Below are 23081 nucleotides of genomic sequence, written 5' to 3' on the forward strand. Positions count from 1 at the left end.
ATCGTATTCAATATATTTATCTGCCAAGAGATCACATGTTCCCTGAAATGAATAAAAATAAATTATTAACCATTTAGAAGCAAGAAATAATTCTTTTTTATAATAGAAGTTATTTTACAGTATAAAGTTCCAAAATAGTAACTTTAGAAAAACTTGGAGTATTGATTTTGAACATTAAACCAATAAGAAAAGTTCATGTACACAAATGTCTGATGAGGTTTATTTGTCAAGTTATAATAAGAAAAGAATGTTATATGTAATTTTATTATGAACACTTTATTATGAAATCAATAACAAAATACAAAAAAGATATAGAAACAAATGTAAAGGTTTAAAAATAGAAGTGCAGAAAACATGGCAACAGGAATAAGTAATAACGTAAGTTATCACGAATACTAAAATTATTTGGTATTTGCTTAATAAATATCTACAAATATGATACACATACTTGAATACAAAAAACATACTTTTATGTTATGTATATATTATATCATAATACGTCACATAGCTTGGAAATTTGTAAGCTATGATTAAACGTTTATAACAATAGTTATATCGAAGTAGTCTTCTGACGATAGGCCATGTATTACGTACGATTTAAATGGTACATCGCTGGTGTAAAAATAATGATAACAATAACTATAACAGGGACAATATTATCTTTCTTGCTTTTTATTAAAATGATCTATTATTCGTTTTGCATCGGCTTCAATTTCTGGTTCGATTTTACTCAGCATCCTTAAATTATACAATAGACGATCAATTTCTTCGTCTTCTATCAGAGAAGGAGATGATTCAAATTTGCAAATTTGTTTCAAAATTGCAGTTTCCTCTGGAATGATTTCCGCCTGTTCGCATCCGGAAATCCACTCTGTTATTTCTTCAGCAGACATCACGTCGATAGATTGCTCTGCATTCTGTTCATCGGTGACCGTAGAATTTTCTGTTTTAATGTTATTAAATTCAAACTGTCTGTTAAGAATTTTCACCCAGGAACTACGAATGTTTTGTGGTGTAACATTATTCCATGCTTCGCTAATGTAATCGATGCAATCCTTAATATCGTAATCAGCATAAAACTGTGTAAGTCCGTCGTTATACTGGAGTACCTATGAAGAAGAAATGTATATGAGAAAATTGCATTATTATAAATATTATTTTAAACGAAGTATTAAACGTACAACATACCCGACGAAGTAGTTCAAGCCGAAATATCTTTTTACATTGAGTAATTACGCCTCGGTCCATAGGTTGGATCAACGAGGACGTATTCGGTGGTAAAAATATTAACATAAAGTGGCCATCATCCAGTTCCTTTTTTTCAAGTTTGTGTGCCTTGAAATTGTCAACGAGCAATATTACTTTTCCTTTACGTTGTTCCTGTAATTGGCGCTCTTTCACACTTTGCTTAAAATGATTAGTATACCATTCTCGAAAAATATCTTCGTTAACCCAAGCATTACAATGACTTTTATATACCACCGGTAACGTATCCTTACAATGTTTCAATGCTCGGGGATTTGCGAATTTATTTACAAAGAGTAATGGCAATTTGTGTGTACCGCTAGTGTTTGCACAAAATGCCACAGTCACTATGTCTGTTTTTCTGTTTTCTCCTTTTATGATCAGATATTTTTCCTCGTGAACTAATGTCTTCCACGGAAGTGCTTTCCAAAGTAAACTAGTCTCGTCCATGTTATACACATCTTCTTCGTTTATATCTTCTTTTACTAGTATTTGTAAAAATTCACGTATAAAATTATTCGCGGCGATTTCATTCGGATCTGTCGTGTTCTTGCCAATATCATATTTTTTCTTCCAGTTCTGAAGCCAACCCCGACTTGCTTTAAAATTCGAGGTACTGGGAAACTCTGTCTCTATTTCTTTAGCTTTATTTATTAAAATATTATCTGTTAAACAGTCTCCTAACAACTTTCTTTGCTGAAACCAACGATACAATTTGGACTCCAAATCGGTATATATAGGTATCCGTTGTCTCTTCATTTCCCGGTACTTTGGATTCGCCGCGAAGTTGCGAATCGCCTTCGAGTGCTGCCGGTATCGTCGTATTGTTCTGTTACTGAGTCCATATTCACAGGCAATACTACTCACAGTCATGCCATCTTCTAATTTTTCTAGGATATCTAGCCGATCTGCTATGCTTGTGTTATTACCAGAAGGGGATGTCATCACGAACTATCAAGTTATCAATAACCGCAGTAACTGAAAGTTCAGCAAATTTTGTTCTTATTATCACTTGATGTTAATTCTTCACCAAAGCATAATTTTTCCGGGTGTTTCATTCACTTCGTATCCGCTTCAAACCTATTGCACGTTATATGAATACCTACATACTTCATAGGAATGATATGTAGTAGTGCCGCGTTAGCTGACTGAGAGTTTGCCGTGTTAGCTGATGGCCATTATCTCTATCAGTTCTTGGAAGCGACTCCGTAGAGAGGCACCTAACATATTTATTTTAACCTCGATATTTCGTGTCAGGTATCTTTATCTCGTTCTCACTTAACGGAGAAGAAAAACACTCGGCTTTTCCTAGAATTCTACCTCCTTTGACAGTTGGTCAGATATTACTTCAAGCTACCGGTCAACTAACGCTGCACTTCTTTGCAGTAAATTATGAATTAATACATTAAGCAATCAATTGGTTTAGCCAGCCACGTCCAGAGCTGTATGAGTCTTGTAGATGCACTTTAAATCTTAGATCGCAGAAGTTCCGTTAAGTATCACATATCGATGACTATATATAATTACGAAAAAACTGCTCATCATTTAATACCTTTGTCTGAGGTCGAATCGCCGAAGCAGTACATCCAATTCTCTTCGTCTGAATAAACTACATAAATCGAAATTTAAAAAAAAGTTCTTATAAAGAGTACAATCATACGAACAATAATAGAAACTAACGTAGTGATAAAGAACATAAGGAATATTTGTTATAGGAATAATCGTTTTTGTTGCTTGGAACACAAGTAAATTGAGCGAGAAAATAAATGCAATTAAATGTAAGCGTAGGTTGTATTAATTTATTGACTGTGAAATGGTGAAACTCAATTAACCACGAATATCGATAAAATCCGTACCCGTTTTCCTGCCATAATACGGACGGATCATCAGACAATATATGCTTTTACTTGGTTCAGTTGATATGGCTACTCTGAAGAATGCGCGTTGTTTTTCCACGTAAAGGAGTCCGCGATTATCAAGGGACATGATCAATAATATATTCGACAGTAAAATGAGATTCAAAATTTGGCGATCATCTAGATATTTTGCAACCTTAAATGTTTCGTTATTTATTCTTATGTTATCTAAGCATAAATGCAACTGTAATTTTCTTACATAAACTTTATTTTGGAACATTATTCTGTAAAACTGTGTATTATTTGTAAATAAGTGAAACATGATATAAAATAAAAAATTGGCTACTATATTCATTCATTTATTTATAAAACAATTTTCGTATGCAATTATTTCGAGAAATGAAACTAATTTTTGATTTCTATAAAAAATAAATTTATATAATATATGACATACACATTTTAAAAGCTTTAGAACACTTGGACAGTATCTCCTATAAAGCTCTTCCACCTCAGCTCCACAATTTACACATCGATACATTATAAAATCACTTATCGTTTTAATTTATGTTTTGTTCTGTAATATTCCCAGATCACCTGCAGTAAACAGACATTACCTAAAATTCATAACATTACATCATTTCTGTCATGAACTTTAAATCTGGATAATTTTGATTAATAAGAGAAAAAAGAGAAAAAAGTCGAATTTCACTGTTTTCTCAATTATTCGTTATATTGCCTTATATTGTTTTATCGTTACCAGAATTAATCATAACATACAGTGTTCGATATGTATGTAAAAATGTGAATACATTTCTTTTAAGAATGATTACATAAACAATTAACCTTGAAAGTTAAAACTAATAAAGAATGGAAAATGCCGCAATTACTGCATGCCTGCCTGATCAAGGTTGTATACGATTGTGTACACATGCTTAAAGAGAAAGTCAAGTTAGTTTTAAGAAACTGGAATCGGTATTACAGTTATTCAGTTATTCTACAAAGTTGCTACTGTACACAAGCAATGGAGAACGGCACTATTTTGCTTCCGAATGGACACTTAATGCCAATAGTCGGTTTTGGTACATGGCAGGTAAACTTGTTGTAAAATAAAAAGTTTTTGTAAAGAAAATTATTTTTTATACAATACTGTCGTTAAATACTCAAACACAAACGTTAATGTATCAAATATTAAAATGTACAGATATACTTTCGTACCATTCGCTACGATTAATTTTTAAACGTTGTATATAATTTTATTCTTAATGAAATACTTCTTTTACAGTCTGTAAATTTAATTTCATTAATTTACAATCCTATGTAATAATTCCTCTATTTAATATTAAATTTTATAAAATCTACTATTCTTTAAGTGAGAAAAGTTTGATTACAAATTACATATATGAAGATTTAATCTCAAAACTATGGAAACTGTTAATTCGAATAGTACCTATGTCATGTTATTATTGTATAAAGCATTACAATAACAAAGATACAACATTTTATTGTGTATTCATGACTGTATATGTGTATTGTGGTATTATATAAATTAATTGTGTAAATGAAGATTTAACATAGATCTATGTATCAACTTGCTTGATTTAAAGTGTAATATTTTTTTCAAGAATATAATAGTAATAGCAAATGTTTTCTATTTAATTATGAAAATGTGGATCAAAATATATCATTATCCTAATATGGTAATAAAAATTTCTAATACAATCATAAATTTTTAATATGACATATCAATATATATAACAAAAGAATGAAGAATTGATTTACACATGTATCTTGACAAAATTATTTGAGTTGAATATTTTATATCTTTTTGATGTCCCACATATCTTTGATTAAAACAGGAATATCAAAATTATATTTACAAATGCCTTAAGAAAGATAGAATACAAATAACTATACATACAACTTTAATTAAAAAAAAGATATATATATATCGCCATGCAATTAAATAATCTCACATGTTATAGTATGTTCATATGCATAGATTTGATTTAAAATTAAGACCAGTAACATATAGTTTTTATTAAATATTTATTATTAATAGCTACATAATTTCAACTTATTACACTGTAGAAACTTCAATAAAAGTACTCATAAGTTATATATACATATAATTAGTATAGTTTCTAACCTCACATTCTAAAGCACAAGTATCGCTAATTTATACATTCAATTTTAAAAGCTTTATTTCTCTTAATCTCCAATATTTTTATAGCAATAGTTAGAATAAGCTGTAAAAATAGTCTACTAATATTTATATTAATTTTGTTAAAAGAATAAGTAAAACGTAATAATACTATACCTAGTAACAGGTTACATATTTCTTTTACACAGTTATAATCTTGATTAGTTCATGTCTTAGAAAGAAAGAAAGATCACTTTTTACGTAAAATTTAAATAAAATGCAAGAACATAACTTTTACAGGAAATATTTAGTTTAGTCATACATGTATGACAGAACACTAGATTGAACACAAATGATAGTTGTGCGCATGCATGATACAGCTTTGTCGAACACCATTTTCATAATGACCACATTATCAAAATACATAAATTACTTAAATTATTTATCTAAATACCGATTCGACGTTTTATTTTAATTAAAGTGACCGTACATTTACGTTGACTGAAAACTGTCGAGGAAATGGATACAAACATATATGATATTCCGATCTTTTAATAAACAAATTATTACAAGGACTTAAAAACAATATAAAATATCTACACATACACAGAATATTCGTATTACTACTAGCGGCTTTTTACAAATATGTATAAAAAATGATAGAGAAAAAGGTTTTATAGTATCTTAAAATCAATACAATAGTACATATGCAATTTCTTATATTTGTAATGTTTCTCTGAAAAACGAAGGTAACGTTTAGTTTTTTATATGGAATACTATATACATATCTCTTTATGTACATAGCCGTGGTACATACTATATGAAATAGCGATTGCCCAGAAACATTCAACCGTAACGTAATAGCATACAAACCTTTGAAATCATATTTATAAGTAGTTTGAATATTCAATATTTTTAATAACAATTATGTACAAGAATATACTAGCTTTAGTTCTTTTGACTACATTATAAACTACATGATAAAACTACATGATAAAATGTAAATTGAACATAAATACATCAATATTGTTTTAGTTATCTTTTTTACAAATTGTATAATTTCATTTAAACAGTTATCGCGGGAAAGGAAAATAATTATTAATGAATTTCTATCTCATAAGTGGGATTCGGTTCTTGATAATTAGTTATTTCTGCATCTTAGGTATTATCACGCTTAAATGCTATATATAATTTAATTAATAAAAAAATACTTCTCCTACAAAGTTATATTTCCTAATGATTTAAAAAGCATGTTATAATGTTTTAGGCAAGTGAAGAAGAATTACAGGACGCACTGAACATTGCTTTAGAGGCAGGATACAGACATATCGATACAGCACCAGTATATGAAAATGAAAAAGTAATTGGTCACGTTCTTAAAAAATGGTTTGATTCTGGAAGAATTAAACGATCTGACATTTTCATTGTTACGAAGGTAATATCAGCTATATATCTAACGTCGTATTTACATGAAAATATTTATTGTAATATAATTGGATGGAGAAAATATTAACGAAATTGTTAAAAATAATATTGAGACATAAAGGATCAGTAAAAATTATTTTTTACACTTGTAGCTTCCTTGTGTCGGAAATAGACCAGAAGATGTTGAAACATGGATAAAAAGATCTTTAAAAGATTTGCAGTTAGAATATGTAGATCTATATTTGGTTCACACTCCATTCGGTTTTAAGAAAGTTGGGGAAGATTTACATCCTAAGGATGAAAATGGACAAATATTACTTGATCTTAGCACAGATCATGTAAAAGTTTGGGCTGAAATGGAGAAACAAGTAGAATGCGGACGAGCTAAAGCAATTGGGCTATCAAATTTTAATATCCCTCAAATCAAACGAATTTTAAAAAATGCAAAAGTAAAAGTATCAATGCTGCAAATTGAATTACATGTTTTTTTCCAACAGAAAGAACTGGTAAGATGCTTTTTTCTTTAAACACACTCTTTTTATTACGAAATTATTTGACATAAAATAAAATAATATTTTACAGGCAAAGTATTGTAAAGAGGAAAACATCTTTATAACAGCCTATTCGCCGCTTGGTTCGCGCAGTCTTGTTAAATTACTAAATAGAACGGAAAAAATCCCAGATATGTTACAAAACGATGTAGTACTAAAAATAGCAAAAGAGTACAAAAAATCACCTGCACAAATTTTATTGCGATTCATTATACAAAACGAAATCGTAGTTATCCCTAAAAGTACAAACCCTCAAAGAATTAAGGAAAATAAAGAACTATTCGATTGGAAACTTAAACCAGAGGACATGCAGAAATTAAAAAATCTCGATCTTGGTGAATCTGGTAGAATTTGTGATTTTGAATTTTTTAAGGGAGTAAGGAATCATCCTGAGTTTCCTTTTTAAACCTTTCGTAGATTCGTATGACTTAAATATGTACACTGCAATATATATTTACTATACGCAAAAATAGTAACTTTATAGAAATAAATATTTTTAATTGCCTGAGTATGTTTCAAATTTCTATAAATATATGTATTAAAAAAAAATATATCTTTATTTCTGCTCTCACTGCATTGTTCTTTTTTCTTTTTGCTTTATTCTTATTATCTAAAATGAAATCAATACCATCAATGTTACATCAATGAAATCAATTTTTTATCCTAATAAAAGAAAACATCTTAAACAGTGAAAAAGTGTACCCTAAATCGAAAAAAATGTTACTACGAAACGCATGGAAAAGAAAAGAACCGTGTGTAATTTATCTTCCTTGAAGCATTACAATAATATTTTTTAAACTTTACTCACAAGTAAAATAAACTACTGGCACCTATTTGAGAAAACCAATAACATAGTATTAGTTACGTGTTATACGAGTCTTGTACTTCGAAATGAAAAATTTGAAATGTATTAACCTTGATTAGACAATATGGTTTAAATAATTGAATGAAGCGTGTGTCAATTAAATATGAAAAGAGAAAACACGTGATTGTAAAATGCATAAAAGATCCCTGGTGTTAGTAAAGATAGGAACCAGACAATATAAATAATCTTATCTATAAACAAACAATATTGTTCTTCGGTAGCATGTAAGTAGAATGGGGCGCAGCTGTGTAAATTAGTGTGAAACCAGAGAGGAGTAGGGAGATTTCCAATGTGCATGGGTGAAACTCAGCCAAAAGTACGCTCCATGAATTGCCGCCTCTAGTGGTTAAATAACCGAACTATACACACATTTCTCCACAGGTGCTTTTGCTGAGAGAAACGTGCATAAACACGGCATCGAGGTGAGAGGGAAATAGGTTCGTTTCGAAATATTGTAAACTTGCGAATTGAAATGAATAATACAATCTTATTTTATAAATAAACAAAGCGTTTAAATCTTTTAAAATTAGGAGGCATTCCTTAGCGGAATATAAAAATAAAAATAGCAGTTTTTTTTTTATCAGGAGAACATAGCATTAGAGGAACTGACATCAGATTCTCAGGATTTCGGAAATTAAAATTTTCTGTTTCTCGGAGGAATTTCTCGCCACAATTTGGATGTTTTATCAAGAGAACATAATAAAGAATGTGATTAAAGGAAGTGACACAATTTTGACAATATGATATTATCTCTATTTAGAAAAATTTCCTTCGCTAATAATTGAAATATTTCCCTGCTCACCGTGCATATGTACGTTTCTTCTACAAAGAGTACTAGAGATCAAATGTGCGTATAGTTCAACCGCTAGCCGCTGGAGACTCTTATTCCTTGTATCTATTTCTTGGCTGACCTTTTTAACATTGCGTCGGCAATAGCCCTGCTCATCTCTGATAAAGGACCCCACCCTTATTAGTAATGGATCGAAGCGTATGTACTAAAGGTTTGTTCTCAGTAAAATAGGATATCTATTATTGTGTTGTGTGAATTAATTATGTATGTGTAACAAAATATTTATTATATTAAAGTTTATGTAATAAATCGTTTTATTTTGTTTCATTTTGATTTTATATTTTAAATTACAATTTATGGTAATTTCCTGAAACATAATTTTGACATCATGTATCTATTGTATTAAGGTTTACATTTATTCATGTGTTGTGTCAACAGTAAAGACGCTAATTTCTACAATTATTAAATAACAAATCATAGTGTTTCATACGTAAATAGAAACTAATTAAAGCTGATAAATAATAAATAGTAATACAGTTTTAAAAGGCAAAGGTCTAAACTACATTAAGTATTATATTAAATTACTTTAAGATTATAGTGCCACTCCCTAGCTTATATGGTCAAATATAATATGCTTTTATATGTAATTAAGTTCTTTCAACATTGTTCTTCATCAAAACGGCTAATTTCTTTCTTAAATTATTTATATTATTTTTGTCATAATTAATATAAATTATATTAAAGTGAGGTGAGAAATGATTAATAATATAAAAATTAATACACATTTTCCTTGATAGTATTTGTATTTATTATAAAAAAGATCAAATATTACAAAAGTCATTTGATTGACAGATGCATTATGTTTAATCACTTAATCACTTATTACATTTGATCTTAAAAAGAATATGTAATGATTTTATTTATAATAGAATATGTAATGTTTTTTCAGATTACCATTAATTTGATAAATCTATAATCTTTCAATTATATTGAAGTAATAATGTATTGTGTATCAGAGATTATAACATACATTCTTATTGTAACAAGTTATACATTTGCACAAAATGTCTTATATGGAGAACAATATCAGTGTCCACAACATTGGATAAAATTTCAAGAATCATGTTACCGTTTCATAAAGAGTCCTATTAGGGACAGACAAGAAGCTAAAAAAAATTGTGAAGCTTATCAAAGTGATCTTACTACAATTAATTCCTTAGAAGAACATGGATTTATATTATATCATTTATTATGGCAAGATCCACAACATCATAAATGGTATACTGGTATAAAATATCAAAATGGAAATTGGATAAATGAAGCTGATAATACTCAATTATTAAATATGGAAAATGCATTTTTACCTGAACCAGTTGATAATACACTTGGAGGAGATTATTTAGTGTATTCTTATCATAATAATTTACAACGATGGGGACTGGAAAAAGTAAATGGTAGAGATAGGTTCTTATACATTTGTGAAGCACCAATTTCTAATTTGCATAACTTAGTAGATGATGATCGTACTTATCAATATGGTATTGAAATTGATAATCCTCGTGAAATTCCTAGAGGGCCATATTTTATCAAGCAACCTACTGATAAAGTATTTGATCTGTCAAAAAGAAAAATAAACAATGATGTTGCACTGAGTTGCTTAGCAGGTGGTTATCCTGCACCAACATATGAATGGTTCAAAGAAGATTATGAGAATGACAGACTCATTGCAACAAAAATAGATCCACTAAATAATAATAGATATACAATCAGTGGTGGCACTTTAATTATTTATGAACCTGATCAGGTAAATAATATCTTGGATTATAATCATTATATACTAAAAGAAAATGTTATTTATACGACACTAATTTATTGTTTTTAGACAGAAGACAGAGGTTCATACCACTGTAAAGCAACCAATAAATTTGGTACAATTATATCTGAAAGTGTGGAACTGTCATTTGGGTATATATTGGAATTTAATTTAAAACGTTCAGAAGAACGTGGAGAACAAAATTGGGGTAAAGTTGTATATTGTGATCCACCACAACATTTTCCAGGAGTCAAATATTATTGGGCACGTGACTATTTCCCCAATTTTGTGGAAGAAGATAAACGTGTTTTTGTTTCTCATGATGGGGCACTTTATTTTTCTGCATTGGAAATGATTGATCGTGGCAATTATTCTTGTAATGTTCAAAGTGTTGCCTCTGATACTGGTCGTAATGGGCCATTTTTCCCTTTGAGGGTTGACTCACATTGTAATTATATTCCTTTAATTGTCTTCATTTTTTCAGTCAGTATTTTATATTTTGATGAATCTCTTCATTTTCAGCCTCCTTCCAACAATTAAAGTTCTCTGGTAATTTTCCAAAGGCATTTCCAGATGCTCCAATTGCAGGAGAGGAAGTTAGACTTGAATGTGTTGCATTTGGATAGTAAGTTTAATTGTATCTCAAAATAAATTTACTATATCATCCGGTAATTTAGAATATTTAAGTTAGTAAATTGTTATTATTGTGTAAAATAGTATATAATTTTATTACATAATACATTTTTCAATTTAACATAGCCCAATTCCATCATACAATTGGACAAGAAGAGGTGCATCACTGCCACGTGGATCATACACAACTAGTTATAATCGAGTATTAATAATTCCAAAAGTACATGTTGATGATCAAGGAGAGTACACTTGTAGAGTTTATAATGACAGATCAGCAATTGAAAATTCTGTAAGACTAACTATTCAAGCAGCTCCGAATTTTACAATTCCATTAGTAGATAAACATATGGATAATAGAGGAGAGTTAACTTGGACTTGTGAAGCATTTGGAATACCAGATGTTTCTTATAGTTGGTTTAGAAATGGTGAAATGTTAAATATGGAAACACTTCCTTCACAAGATAGAGATCGATATTCTATACAAGATAATGTCTTAAGTATAAAATATTTAGATCCAGAGCGAGATCAAGCTATGTATCAATGTCGTGCAAGAAATCAGTTAAAAACAAAGTATTCATCTGCACAACTTCGAATTTTATGTAAGTTGTTATTTAGATATATAGTTTCGATAGAAATGAAATGTGTGTGTAATGTTTTAAAAAAAGACTCATATTCAAAAATTATTATTTTTAAATATCATTCCAAAATTTTAGCATTAAAACCATCTTTTAAAAAACGGCCTATGGAACCCGAGACTTACGCAGCAGAAAAAGGTAATGTCACAATATTCTGTAATCCTGAAGCTGCACCTAGACCAAAATTTGTCTGGAAGAAAGATGGAAATGTGATTGGTTCTGGTGGTAGACGTAGAATTTTAGAAACTGGTAATCTAATAATTAGCCCAGTATCAAGGGATGATGAAGGCACATACATTTGCACTGCAACAAATCAATATGGAAGCGATGACACTCGTGGACGATTAATAGTATTACGTAAGACAATATACTTCATTACATACGAGTGTTCATGAAATCGAACGTAGATTAAATCAAACCAGACATACTTGACGAATTTTCAAAATCAATTTTTTCGGAAATAGAGCTCCAAATAAAAAAACTTTATATTTTAAACTTATATTTGCGTGGAGAATCATCCTCCTTTCTGATAACGGGATTCTATGATTTCACGAACATTCGATAAAACTATAGTTTTACTGAATTGTATTTAAGATATCGATTTTTATTAAATCAAAGGTGGTCCACAATTTATTGAAAAGTTACCACAACATGTTACAAGTGCAGTGATGCAAAATCAAACACTGCGTTGCATGGGGGAAGTAGTTGATGAAATGCTAGATGTAGCTTATATTTGGAAACATAATGGTTTACGTATCAGAGACGAGGATTTAATAAATAATCCTAGATTGCATATTGACGGAGAAGAACTTAATATAATAAACGCTACATTCGCAGAAGCAGGAGAATATCAATGCATAATTAAAAGTGCAGTAGGCGAAATTTCTAGTAAAACGACAGTTACAATAGAGGGACCACCAGGACCACCTGGTGGTGTACAAGTTGTAAATATTGTAAAAACTTCTACAACTTTACGTTGGACTGATGGTGCTTTTAATGGCAAACCCATTACTATGTATACTGTAAGCGCAAGAACAAATTGGAATCACACATGGTCTAATATCATAGAAAGTATGTATAATAAAATTATTTATGGTTTTTGATCACATAGATTTTTTCAATAAAAACGTACATAATATAAATGTTATTTCAGATATAACTGCTGTTGAAGTAGATAGATATAATGGTAGAAAAGAGGCTTATTTGGAGAATGTTTTAAATCCTTATACTACATATGAGTTCTGTGTATCTGCTTTTAATGAATTAGGATACAGTTTACCATCATCACCCTCCCCACAGTACAGTACACCACCTGATAAACCAACAAAAGTTCCATCCAACATAGGCGGAGGAGGAGGTAAAATCGGAGATCTTACAATAACATGGGATCCTTTACCATCATCTGAACAAAATGGTCCAGGAATCTACTACAAAGTTTTCTGGCGTCAAAAGTATCATGAAACCGAGTTTCAGTCATTATCTTTGAAAGACTATGGTAATGCTGGGAGAAGTGTTGTTCAGATACAACAACAATATTATTACACAGAATACGAAGTTAAAGTCCAAGCTGCTAATGCATTAGGTTTTGGACCAATTTCTAATGCAGTTACGATATTTAGTGCTGAAGATATGCCCCAAGTAGCTCCACAGCAAGTTGTAGCACATGGCTACAATAGTACTAGCTTAAAAGTTAGTTGGTTGCCAATTGAACAGACACGTGAAAGGATACGGGGCAAATTAATAGGCCATAGAATAAAGTATTGGAAGGAAAGTAATAAAGAGGAAGATGCAGTATATTACTTATCTCGAAGTGCAAGACCTTGGGCTCTTGTAGTTGGTTTGCAACCTGATACTTATTACTATGTTAAAGTCATGGCATATAATTCTGCGGGAGAAGGTCCTGAAAGCGAACGATATTTAGAAAGAACTTTCCGTAAAGCACCGCAAAAACCACCATCTTCTGTCAATGTATATGGAGTAAATCCTTCAACAGTTCGGGTTGTTTGGCGTTATGTACAACCAAGTTTAGAAGAAGAACCATTAATAGGTTATAAAATACGTGTTTGGGAGCTAGACCAAGATATGAGCACCGCGAATGATACTATTATACCAGGTGGCTCGAAATTAGAAGCTTATATCACAAATCTCAGCCCTGGAAAGGCATACCACTTACGTGTACTTGCATTTAGCAATGGAGGAGATGGACGAATGTCGAGTCCAACTCATACATTCCAAATGGGCGACGCAGCTGCTTTCAGAAGCAGTGCTGGTAATAAAATTTTGGATGCTGCTTTAGGTATATCATTGTTATTATTATTGAGAATTTATGAATACATATAGTATGAGTATAAGATACTTTTGATATATCACACATTTACTAAACTGTTAGTAAGAAATTGAACGCGAGAGAAGAGAGAGAGAGAGAGAGAGAATACGTATGTGTATGCGCGCGCGTGTGTATGAAATATTTTTATGAAAAGATAGAAATAGACCAGTATAATTTGCTGTTTTCAAATCATTAATTTGTTGAGAAATATTTGTGCAAATTATGATACCATTATTATTTAATTATTTTCTAACCAGATCTAACATTGCTAGACAATATTAATCATATCCAAAACTTTTACAAATACTGTAACACATTAAAGTTAAAGAGTTCACTTTGAACAAAATACTGTTTATTGTAATATTTAGTAAGTTTTACATTAAATAGACAGTAGATGATTTTCATAAAATATTTATGACATTAGTATGATAATGTTGATATGAATATGAATGTGAAATATAAAGTGAAATCTCAATACTTTTAACAAGTACTTGTTCTTTTAAGAATAAAAGTAATGGAAAGCTTAATGGAAAAGTGGTACAAATACATTTTATTAGAAAAATAAAATAAGTACTGAAAGTACTTAAGTACTAAGCAGAACCATTTTGTAGACAAGGGTGCCTATACGAATTAATGTTATTTTTGCAAAAAAGAAGAGTTTGTCACTTTTCTCTTGAAAATAATTTATTATAAAAATATAACATACAAATTTTTACATAAATTAATATTGTTCTTCTAAATTATTTAGACTTTATGATATTATGAACAAATGATTTTTTAAGAATTTTTTATACAAGAAATCATGTTTATCCGTCCATGAATAAATATCCAAATAATGTGTAAATAATAATTATCATATTAATATTTTTTAATATTATATTCTTGTATAGACAATAATAAAAATCTTCGTTAAAAAAAATCTCATAATGCATAAAAATTTGTTACTCAATTATGTAAAAAGTTTATTATTTGTATAATCCTATTTAACTCGGAAAATTAAAATTATACAAAATAATAAATTTTGGTAGCTATAACTTATTGATGTAAGAATGTTTAATTCGTGAAAATAGAATACATACCTTTTTATACTAATACATTAATAATAAATAAAATCTTATATATGTTTTTACAAGAAAAATCAGTTTATCCTTATCCTTTATTAATAACCAGACTAAAATTAAAATTGTGGAGAATATTTTCTATAATTAGAACTATATATATACATCTTTAAATTAAAAGTATAAGTATAAATTACTAATGATTCTAAAGACATCGAAATAAAATTCAAATAAAAAAGTTAGAATTATTTTATTTGGTTTATTAAAAAGATAATTAGCTAGTTTAAATCTAATATTTGAATTGATTAATCTGAATATTAAAAATATTACATATATTGCGAGGATTAAAATAATAAAAAGTTTATATTTCATTATTTAAATATCACGTATTTCATTTTTTATAAAATATTTTGGATAGATATTATATATACATACGTAGTAGCAGATAAAGTAGTTTGGTAGTAGATATCAGTTTATTGTCAATACATACAGATTTAGTTTAATATAGAGGTTATAAGAGATAATTGTAGATATACTTAAGATAATGTCCATATAGTTTAATTTTAGAAACCGATGATTACTTTTAAGATACAAATGATAATTCCTATTTTGTAAAGAATTGTTGTAAACATATTCTGTAGAGATAAATTGTATCTTAAATTAATGCCGGTGGCTGAGAATCGTGAATAGTCTTGAGGATTTCATAAAGAACATTTTTCATTGCTATTTTATAAAGTTTTATTTTTAAAGTTAAACATGTTACGATTTACAAACCGAAAGTTATGTCCAAGTCAAGTGTTGAATAAAATTTTAAAATTTAATACTAAACAAACGAGAAGCTTGAATCTACTCGAATATCAGAGTAAGGAACTCCTAAGAGATTGTGGAGTTTCTGTACAAAATTTTGCTATTGTGGATGATCTAACTAAAGCGAATTCTGCTTTACAAAAAATAAGTTGGTATTTTTCCCTATTTCTATTATATCTAATTTACTTGTTTATTTAATTATCATTTGTATAAAGGTATAATAAATTATTGATACAGATGTGATTGTAGCATTTTAATTTATCAAAATTTAATTCTTTATTAGTTCAATCTTATAACATTCTATTATTATTAGTTACATAGATATGTTTCATTCTTTCTGTTTTTAAATGAAGCTGTTGCAATTTGATTTACTTTTATAGGTGCGGATGAGTATGTTATAAAAGCTCAGGTACTAGCTGGTGGTCGTGGGAAAGGATGGTTTGATAATGGTTTCAAAGGAGGTGTTCATCTTACAAAAGAGTAAGTGTAGATGGTATGATACATAATACAAAAGTATGTGTATTATTTATTATTGTATATTTTTTAATAGTCATAAAGCTGTCATAGATGTTGTGAGAAATATGTTAGGTCACCGTCTTATTACAAAACAAACTTCAAAAGATGGTATATTGGTACAAAAAATTATGATAGCAGAATCTGTAAATATTGCACGTGAAACATACATTTGTATTCTTATGGACAGACAACACAATGGTCCTGTATTAATAGCTTCACCATCAGGTGGTATGGATATAGAAACAGTTGCTGAAAAGAATCCAGAATTAATAAAAACAGTACCTCTTGACATATACTATGGCATTGATGATGAGATAGCCAAAGATGTTAGCATATTTCTTGGTTTTGTGGATTCAGAAATACAACAGAAAGCAATATTTGAATTAAAAAATTTGTGGAAACTATTTGTAGATATTGATGCTTTACAAGTTGAAATTAATCCATTGGTTGAAACTATAGATAAGCAAGTTATAGCAGTAGACGCAAAAATAGCATTTGATGATAATGCTGAATTTAGGCAACAAGATTTATTTGCTTTAGAAGACAGTGGTACAAAAGATCCTAGAGAAGCAGATGCATCACGTTTCAATTTGAATTATATTGGTATGGATGGCAACATAGGATGTTTGGGTATGTTTAATAATATGGTAATAATATTTGCTATACTATATATTATAGATTACTATATTATATATATATATATAAAAGGAAGGAATAATTTTTGAAATAATCATTGTTTAATTTTTAATTCATAAAAATTTATGTAAAGTATTTTGAACAGAATATTATTATTCTTCTTAATTAACATAAAATTCAAAATTATATATTATATTTAGTCAATGGTGCTGGTTTGGCAATGGCTACTATGGATATAATTAAATTAAATGGTGGATCACCAGCAAATTTTCTGGATGTGGGTGGAAGCGTTAAAGAGGATCAGGTTTATCAAGCATTTAGAATTCTTAGTGAAGGTATGTATGTACTATAATAGACTCGTAGGAAAGTCGAAAAATCGAAAAAAAAAAAGAAATTGAAGTTTTCCTATTTTTTATATATGTAACATAATGGCCTGAATAGATCTCTTAAACTTGTGAATGTGATTTGTGTAATGTGTTTCCATGATTTTATCATATTTCTTTAAGAAATTTAATTAATGATTTTATCAGATATATTATCTCTGTGAATTATATTCACATATTTTCGAAAAAAATAACTTTAAATGTTCTGTTTGATATCTCTAGATCCAAAAGTAAAAGCTATTCTTGTAAATGTATTTGGAGGTATTGTAAATTGTGCTACAATAGCAAAAGGAATTATTGCGGCATCTCATAATTTAAAGCTTAAAATTCCATTAGTTGTTAGACTAGAAGGTAATTATTTCGTTATTATTTACTTTGTAATTTTGTTACAGAAGTTATAGAATATTATCTATTTATCTATTTATTTATTTTTATTGTTATATGATTTAATAATGTTCACTATGTTTTTAAAATAGGTACTAATGTAACAGAAGCAAAGAAACTTCTTGCAGAGAGCAAGTTATCAATTGTTACAGCAAATGATTTAGATGAGGCTGCAAAAAAAGCAGTTTCTTCAGTAAAAACATAAGTTTGGTAACATTCTTGTGTATTAAGTCTATTAAGACTGGGAATTTTTGCTTCAAGTACATATATCTAGATAATATCAACACATCAAAGACTACTTTTTCTATTTCTTTTTTAACATAATATGGTTTATTTTAGTTTATTGCTTATAAATTATTTAAGTAATCTTTTAATTTGTATTTTTTTACGTTTCTGCGAAACGAGTGGTTTGTTTTTTCGATAACTGAATTAAATATTTTATTATTATTAATACCAAAATATTGTTTTCCCTTCATTATTACATCGTATTCCTTCTGTTGTAGGTGTTTTCTCTGTTCTCGTTAATAAATAGTCTTATCAATTTATTTATTAATACCCTTAAACAAGTATTATTAATTTATTGCATATATTTTATACATTTTCAATAAATAAATAAATAAATAAATGGAATATGTTTATATAGATGCTTTTAAAATAAGCTAATTTTATATTGTTTTATAATTTTATAAGATTCATTAAACATGTCTTTTATGATTATAACATATGTAGTTTTTTATATCTCTACTTCAAAATTTGTTATATCTGATAGAGGAATGTTCTTATCGTTAGAAAGAGGACGACTACTCTATAAGTATTTATTAAATATTGATGATGCCATTAGACTAAATTAAAGTTCGACGGATATTGTAATAAGAATAGGTTTAAATAAAATGGCAAAGTTTCAATGGACAATAGGAATTGGGAAAAGGGATAGCGAGAGAAACAGACAGATCGGCGTGTGTATATATAGTTTGCTAGCCAGAGTGGGAGGGTTGAAGACGAGGGGATAGCTATTCTCGGAGTTTGTTCGGTACATTTTCCCTCTCTTCCAAATTCGGTGGCGGTAAACGTCAGTAAACCTTTCTAAATCGTATCGAACAGTGCAAAGAGTCTCTTCTCTTTAATACATCGTTCAAATGTAAATTGTGCTTGTGTTTTAATGTATATTAAAAGTGTAAAAGTGTGAATCATATTTGAAAGGGAATTACTAGTGCGAATATATACCTTATTAATAGATCCATTTTATCCTGTAAATAAGGTAGCGTGTAAAGTATTTTTCTAACAATGTTTATCGTTTAGAAAAGAAAAACAGTCATTATCTTTTATTCTATACATTTTCTTCTTCTATAATTTTAAGAAATTTTGTCACAATTAAAAAGCTTTTTACATTTACGGGAGAAGATGCATCCTTTATCACGCCAGTGTTTACTTGTTTGCTACATAATTTGATACTTTCAATCAAAACTGCTTCAATCAAAAGAGATGCAAATAAGAGATTGCAAATAAGATTCTTATCTATGTGTTTTAATAAACGCTGTTAATTAGTGATTGCATGAATGGCAATTTATGCTTCAAATAATTATATGAAATGATATGCATGCCACGTGAGTGAAACAATTGAGAATTAACATGCGACAAATGCGTACAGTGGTTTTTAAGTTCGTTGACGTTACAAATAGCAAGATAATAGATATTGGAAAGTATAATTTTTTAACGATTGATTCAATTTAAATTACGAAGTAAGATTATGTAGCGTCGTGGTAAACTTTATTTAATACTGCATAATTTGCGAATATGTTATAATAATTTCTTCTTTTCCTGTTCCTCTTGGTTTATTACTAATCTTTTGTGCAATAATTTACAATAACTCGTCACTTACCAACATTTTTCTAAAACTTTACAAAAGCATTTTAGTTAAACGATTGCTAGTACAAGTAAATACCATTAATCAATTTCTAATTTTTAATAATCGGAACTAGTGTCAGTAAAATTTGTCTTATCTAATCGTAGAACAGTGATTGTGTTTCTACAGCCACTGTCTATGCACGTTATTTCTCTATTCATTTTAATCTGTTCTATTCAGTGAACTTTGACGAAATATGTACTCACATTGTATACTTTTTAACTTGAACAGTATTTCGCACGATAAAATTTATCTTTTGCACACACACAAGATTAGACCTTGGAAAAAAGACACGTATGTCTACGTACTCTAAAAATACCTTGGCTCTGACTTGCAAGAGGCACATCGTAATTTAGCATGGAATTGATTAATTTCCTATTACACTGATCAGATTACCTATTTGACAATTATCTAGAACCTAATGACAAAACTTTGAAATAACGCCTAACCTCGTATTACGTACACATATACAATATACATGTATATATGTACTATTCTCATAGTATTGACATTTTAATTATTTGAAATCCTAATCATTCTTGTAAGTTATATACCGTTTACAAGTTATGTGTACGCGAGTGTATACTATAGATTTATTTTATAATACAAGCTTCACTTTGCTAGCGATTAAGTAAATGAGACATTGAATTTAGCTTAACTACCTTGAACGGAACTAAAACGAAATTGCAGGATGTTTATAAAATTGCATGTATTTTTATATATGATACATGAGAGAGAGAGAGAGAAAGAGAGAGAGAGAGAGAGAGAGAGAGAGAAAGTATAGTTCAATTGGATGTATTATATTTTACACACAATTCGTTTAAACTATCAATTTAAAAGATGTCAGAGTTTGGAATTTGCAAAATTATTTTCTCCATAGCACTTGAAATATTTTCCCATACTTTTCTTATGTTATTTAATACACTAGTTATGTGTCTTTTTATAATCTTTGGTGTTTCATTCTTTCTGTCATTCATGTTTAAGGAACTTAACAACGTGTCTTCGTAAAGATGTAGCTGTCCTAGTTGCGTGGGATGTTCTGTGTAAGATTACTCAGAACATTGACCTTCATAAAATATTTCAAGATCATTGAAATCGACGAGATAGGTTCCATTTTCACGTGTCCGTAATTTTTTCTCATAGGTAACATAGCGTACGTAAAATATCAAATTCGTACGTTCATGTACGTTTTAATATGGCGGTTTCCATCAAAATATTCGTAACAAATTTATCATTTTTTTGAACATCACACACGTGACAATTAAGTAAATGATTTTATCGATCCAATTAATATATTTCGTAGATTTCAAATGTTACAAGCAACTATTTTGTTTGTCGAAGATCTGTTCTTAACAATTATACATTCGTCATTTCGCGGCTACATAAACAGGTCCGTCACTAACGTGTGATGAGTCACAGTTACTTAGACATTGAATCACGAGAGTTAAATATGGATCAGGAGTAAGAGTTTTGTTCTTGCTGATAAACATTCAATTCGAATACCAAATACATGCATACAATAAAATCGACCATTATAAAGAATTATTTATACGTTTTATATCAACACAAAATATGTAATATGCGTCATTTTAATTGCTGAATTTCTTTTAATAACGACAACAGGATAGGGTGGTATAATAATCTCTCGCAATATCATATGCAGTAGTATTTCGGAAGATGTTCGCTTGCCAAATTTCGAAACTTATATGCCATTATTTCTACCACGGTAAAACTAGTCGGAGCGAGCGGTCACCTCATACAGCCGATGAAATATGCATTAGAATCGGGAATTTTGAAGTCGACCACGAACGAGAAAACGAGAAAATTTATTATTTTCCATTATCTCTTGATAATTTGCGACGCCTCCAATCAAATGATATTCAGTTTAAAAACAATTCTCCGCATAGTAAAAAATGTATATCCACTAGTAAGTATTATTCTTGACAAGTTCTCTTTTCTGGCCAATACTTATGAATCTATGAATTAATCATGCTATGATTTTCATATCTTCTATTCATTAAGCATATGAATGATATGACGTTACATTATTAAGTAAAATTAGCGTTTAATGATTTGGTATCTTTAAAATCTTTTTTAATACACGTTCTAAGATAACTTGTTTTCATGAAACCTTCACTCTATAGATTCTTAAGTATCTGTTGCATGAGAACACTCTATAAAAAAGTTTTTAAGGGTAATATTTCTTTCCATAAAGATTCCACAGGAACAGATATTTTCTTAAACGAAACATCAACAGAATTTAAAAAAAGAAAAAAAAAACGGAAGAAGCTATTTATTTCGATTCCTGCTTTAAATAATACATAACCTCGTATTTTGAACGGGATATGTATATCAATTTATTATCATTTTTTTTTTGGCGGTTAAATCACTGACCTAACTCTTGATTGCAAGTCGGCTGAAAAGGAACGTAAGGTCCGCTGCTAAAACTGGAATCGTTTCCGAAAAGGAAGAAGAAGGTGACTATTCCACAAAAGGACTTTGTGTTGCAATACTTACTATATCGGATGTTATCCGCTAGCGACACAATTTCAAGTTCTTTTTGGTCATTCAGATACAGTTAAATACACATATCTTATACATCTTATATACCTTATATATCTTATATATTATTATCTTTATTATACTATCAGGGTCGAGTTTTACGTATGATAGATATTTCATTGTACGTCAAATTGTATTATTTAATTTTGTAACTTTGACAAGGATAAACTTTAAAATTGTACCGAGCGGAAAATTATATACAGTGCAATTGTTATTTAATTGTTAATTCGCTAACATGATATGATGTGGAATTAGATAGTAATTCGTATTACGTGGCTGAATATCTAATAATAAATTATAACAAATATTTCACTCGGCGTTGTGTCTTTATGGGGATAATTAGCATTTGTATTGATTAAATTTTGCAGTGTTCCTGTGCGATATATGGAATGATTTACCACTTCTATTTATCTCAAATATCTTTGTTATTTCAAGTAATAAGCAGAAATATTGCTTACCAAAGTTGCACGGTTGCAAGAATCTCACAACACGGTGGCAATAATTTTTTGACCCCTCGACACAGATGTTAGAATTATGTAGATATCTCTATTAT

The 23081-nt window shown here is 29.2% G+C and overlaps 3 protein-coding genes across 5 annotated transcripts in view; all 3 read left to right on the forward strand.

Annotated features, from left to right (window-relative positions):
• Positions 1-3960: 3960 nt before the first annotated feature.
• On the forward strand, positions 3961-7788 carry LOC117155238 (1,5-anhydro-D-fructose reductase). The gene is made up of 4 exons (XM_033331007.2): positions 3961-4191; positions 6509-6676; positions 6819-7172; positions 7249-7788. The coding sequence occupies exons 1-4, from the start codon at positions 3976-3978 to the stop codon at positions 7621-7623; spliced, it is 1113 nt and encodes a 370-aa protein (XP_033186898.2). The 5' UTR covers positions 3961-3975; the 3' UTR covers positions 7624-7788.
• Positions 7789-7910: 122 nt separating this feature from the next.
• Positions 7911-18522, forward strand: LOC117155231 (contactin). Its single transcript, XM_033330990.2, has 14 exons — positions 7911-9083; positions 9822-10676; positions 10755-11133; positions 11208-11310; positions 11445-11917; positions 12032-12310; positions 12572-13024; positions 13107-14272; positions 16094-16292; positions 16525-16624; positions 16695-17290; positions 17497-17631; positions 17902-18030; positions 18156-18522. The coding sequence occupies exons 2-14, from the start codon at positions 9873-9875 to the stop codon at positions 18266-18268; spliced, it is 4929 nt and encodes a 1642-aa protein (XP_033186881.1). The 5' UTR covers positions 7911-9083; positions 9822-9872; the 3' UTR covers positions 18269-18522.
• Positions 18523-19158: 636 nt separating this feature from the next.
• cher (filamin A protein cher) overlaps positions 19159-23081 on the forward strand; it is a 51415-nt gene continuing 47492 nt past the window's right edge. For 2 of the 3 annotated variants that reach the window (XM_076623118.1, XM_076623121.1), the window contains exon 1: positions 19185-19201. In XM_076623118.1, coding sequence (XP_076479233.1) covers positions 19200-19201 — 2 coding nt within the window. In that variant the 5' untranslated portion in view covers positions 19185-19199. Of the gene's footprint in view, positions 19322-23081 lie in introns of all 3 variants that reach the window. The other variant, XM_033330982.2, reaches the window with a different exon arrangement.

Source organism: Bombus vancouverensis, chromosome 12 (assembly GCF_051014615.1).
Source record: "Bombus vancouverensis nearcticus chromosome 12, iyBomVanc1_principal, whole genome shotgun sequence".
In the NCBI taxonomy this organism is placed as follows: domain Eukaryota; kingdom Metazoa; phylum Arthropoda; class Insecta; order Hymenoptera; family Apidae; genus Bombus; species Bombus vancouverensis.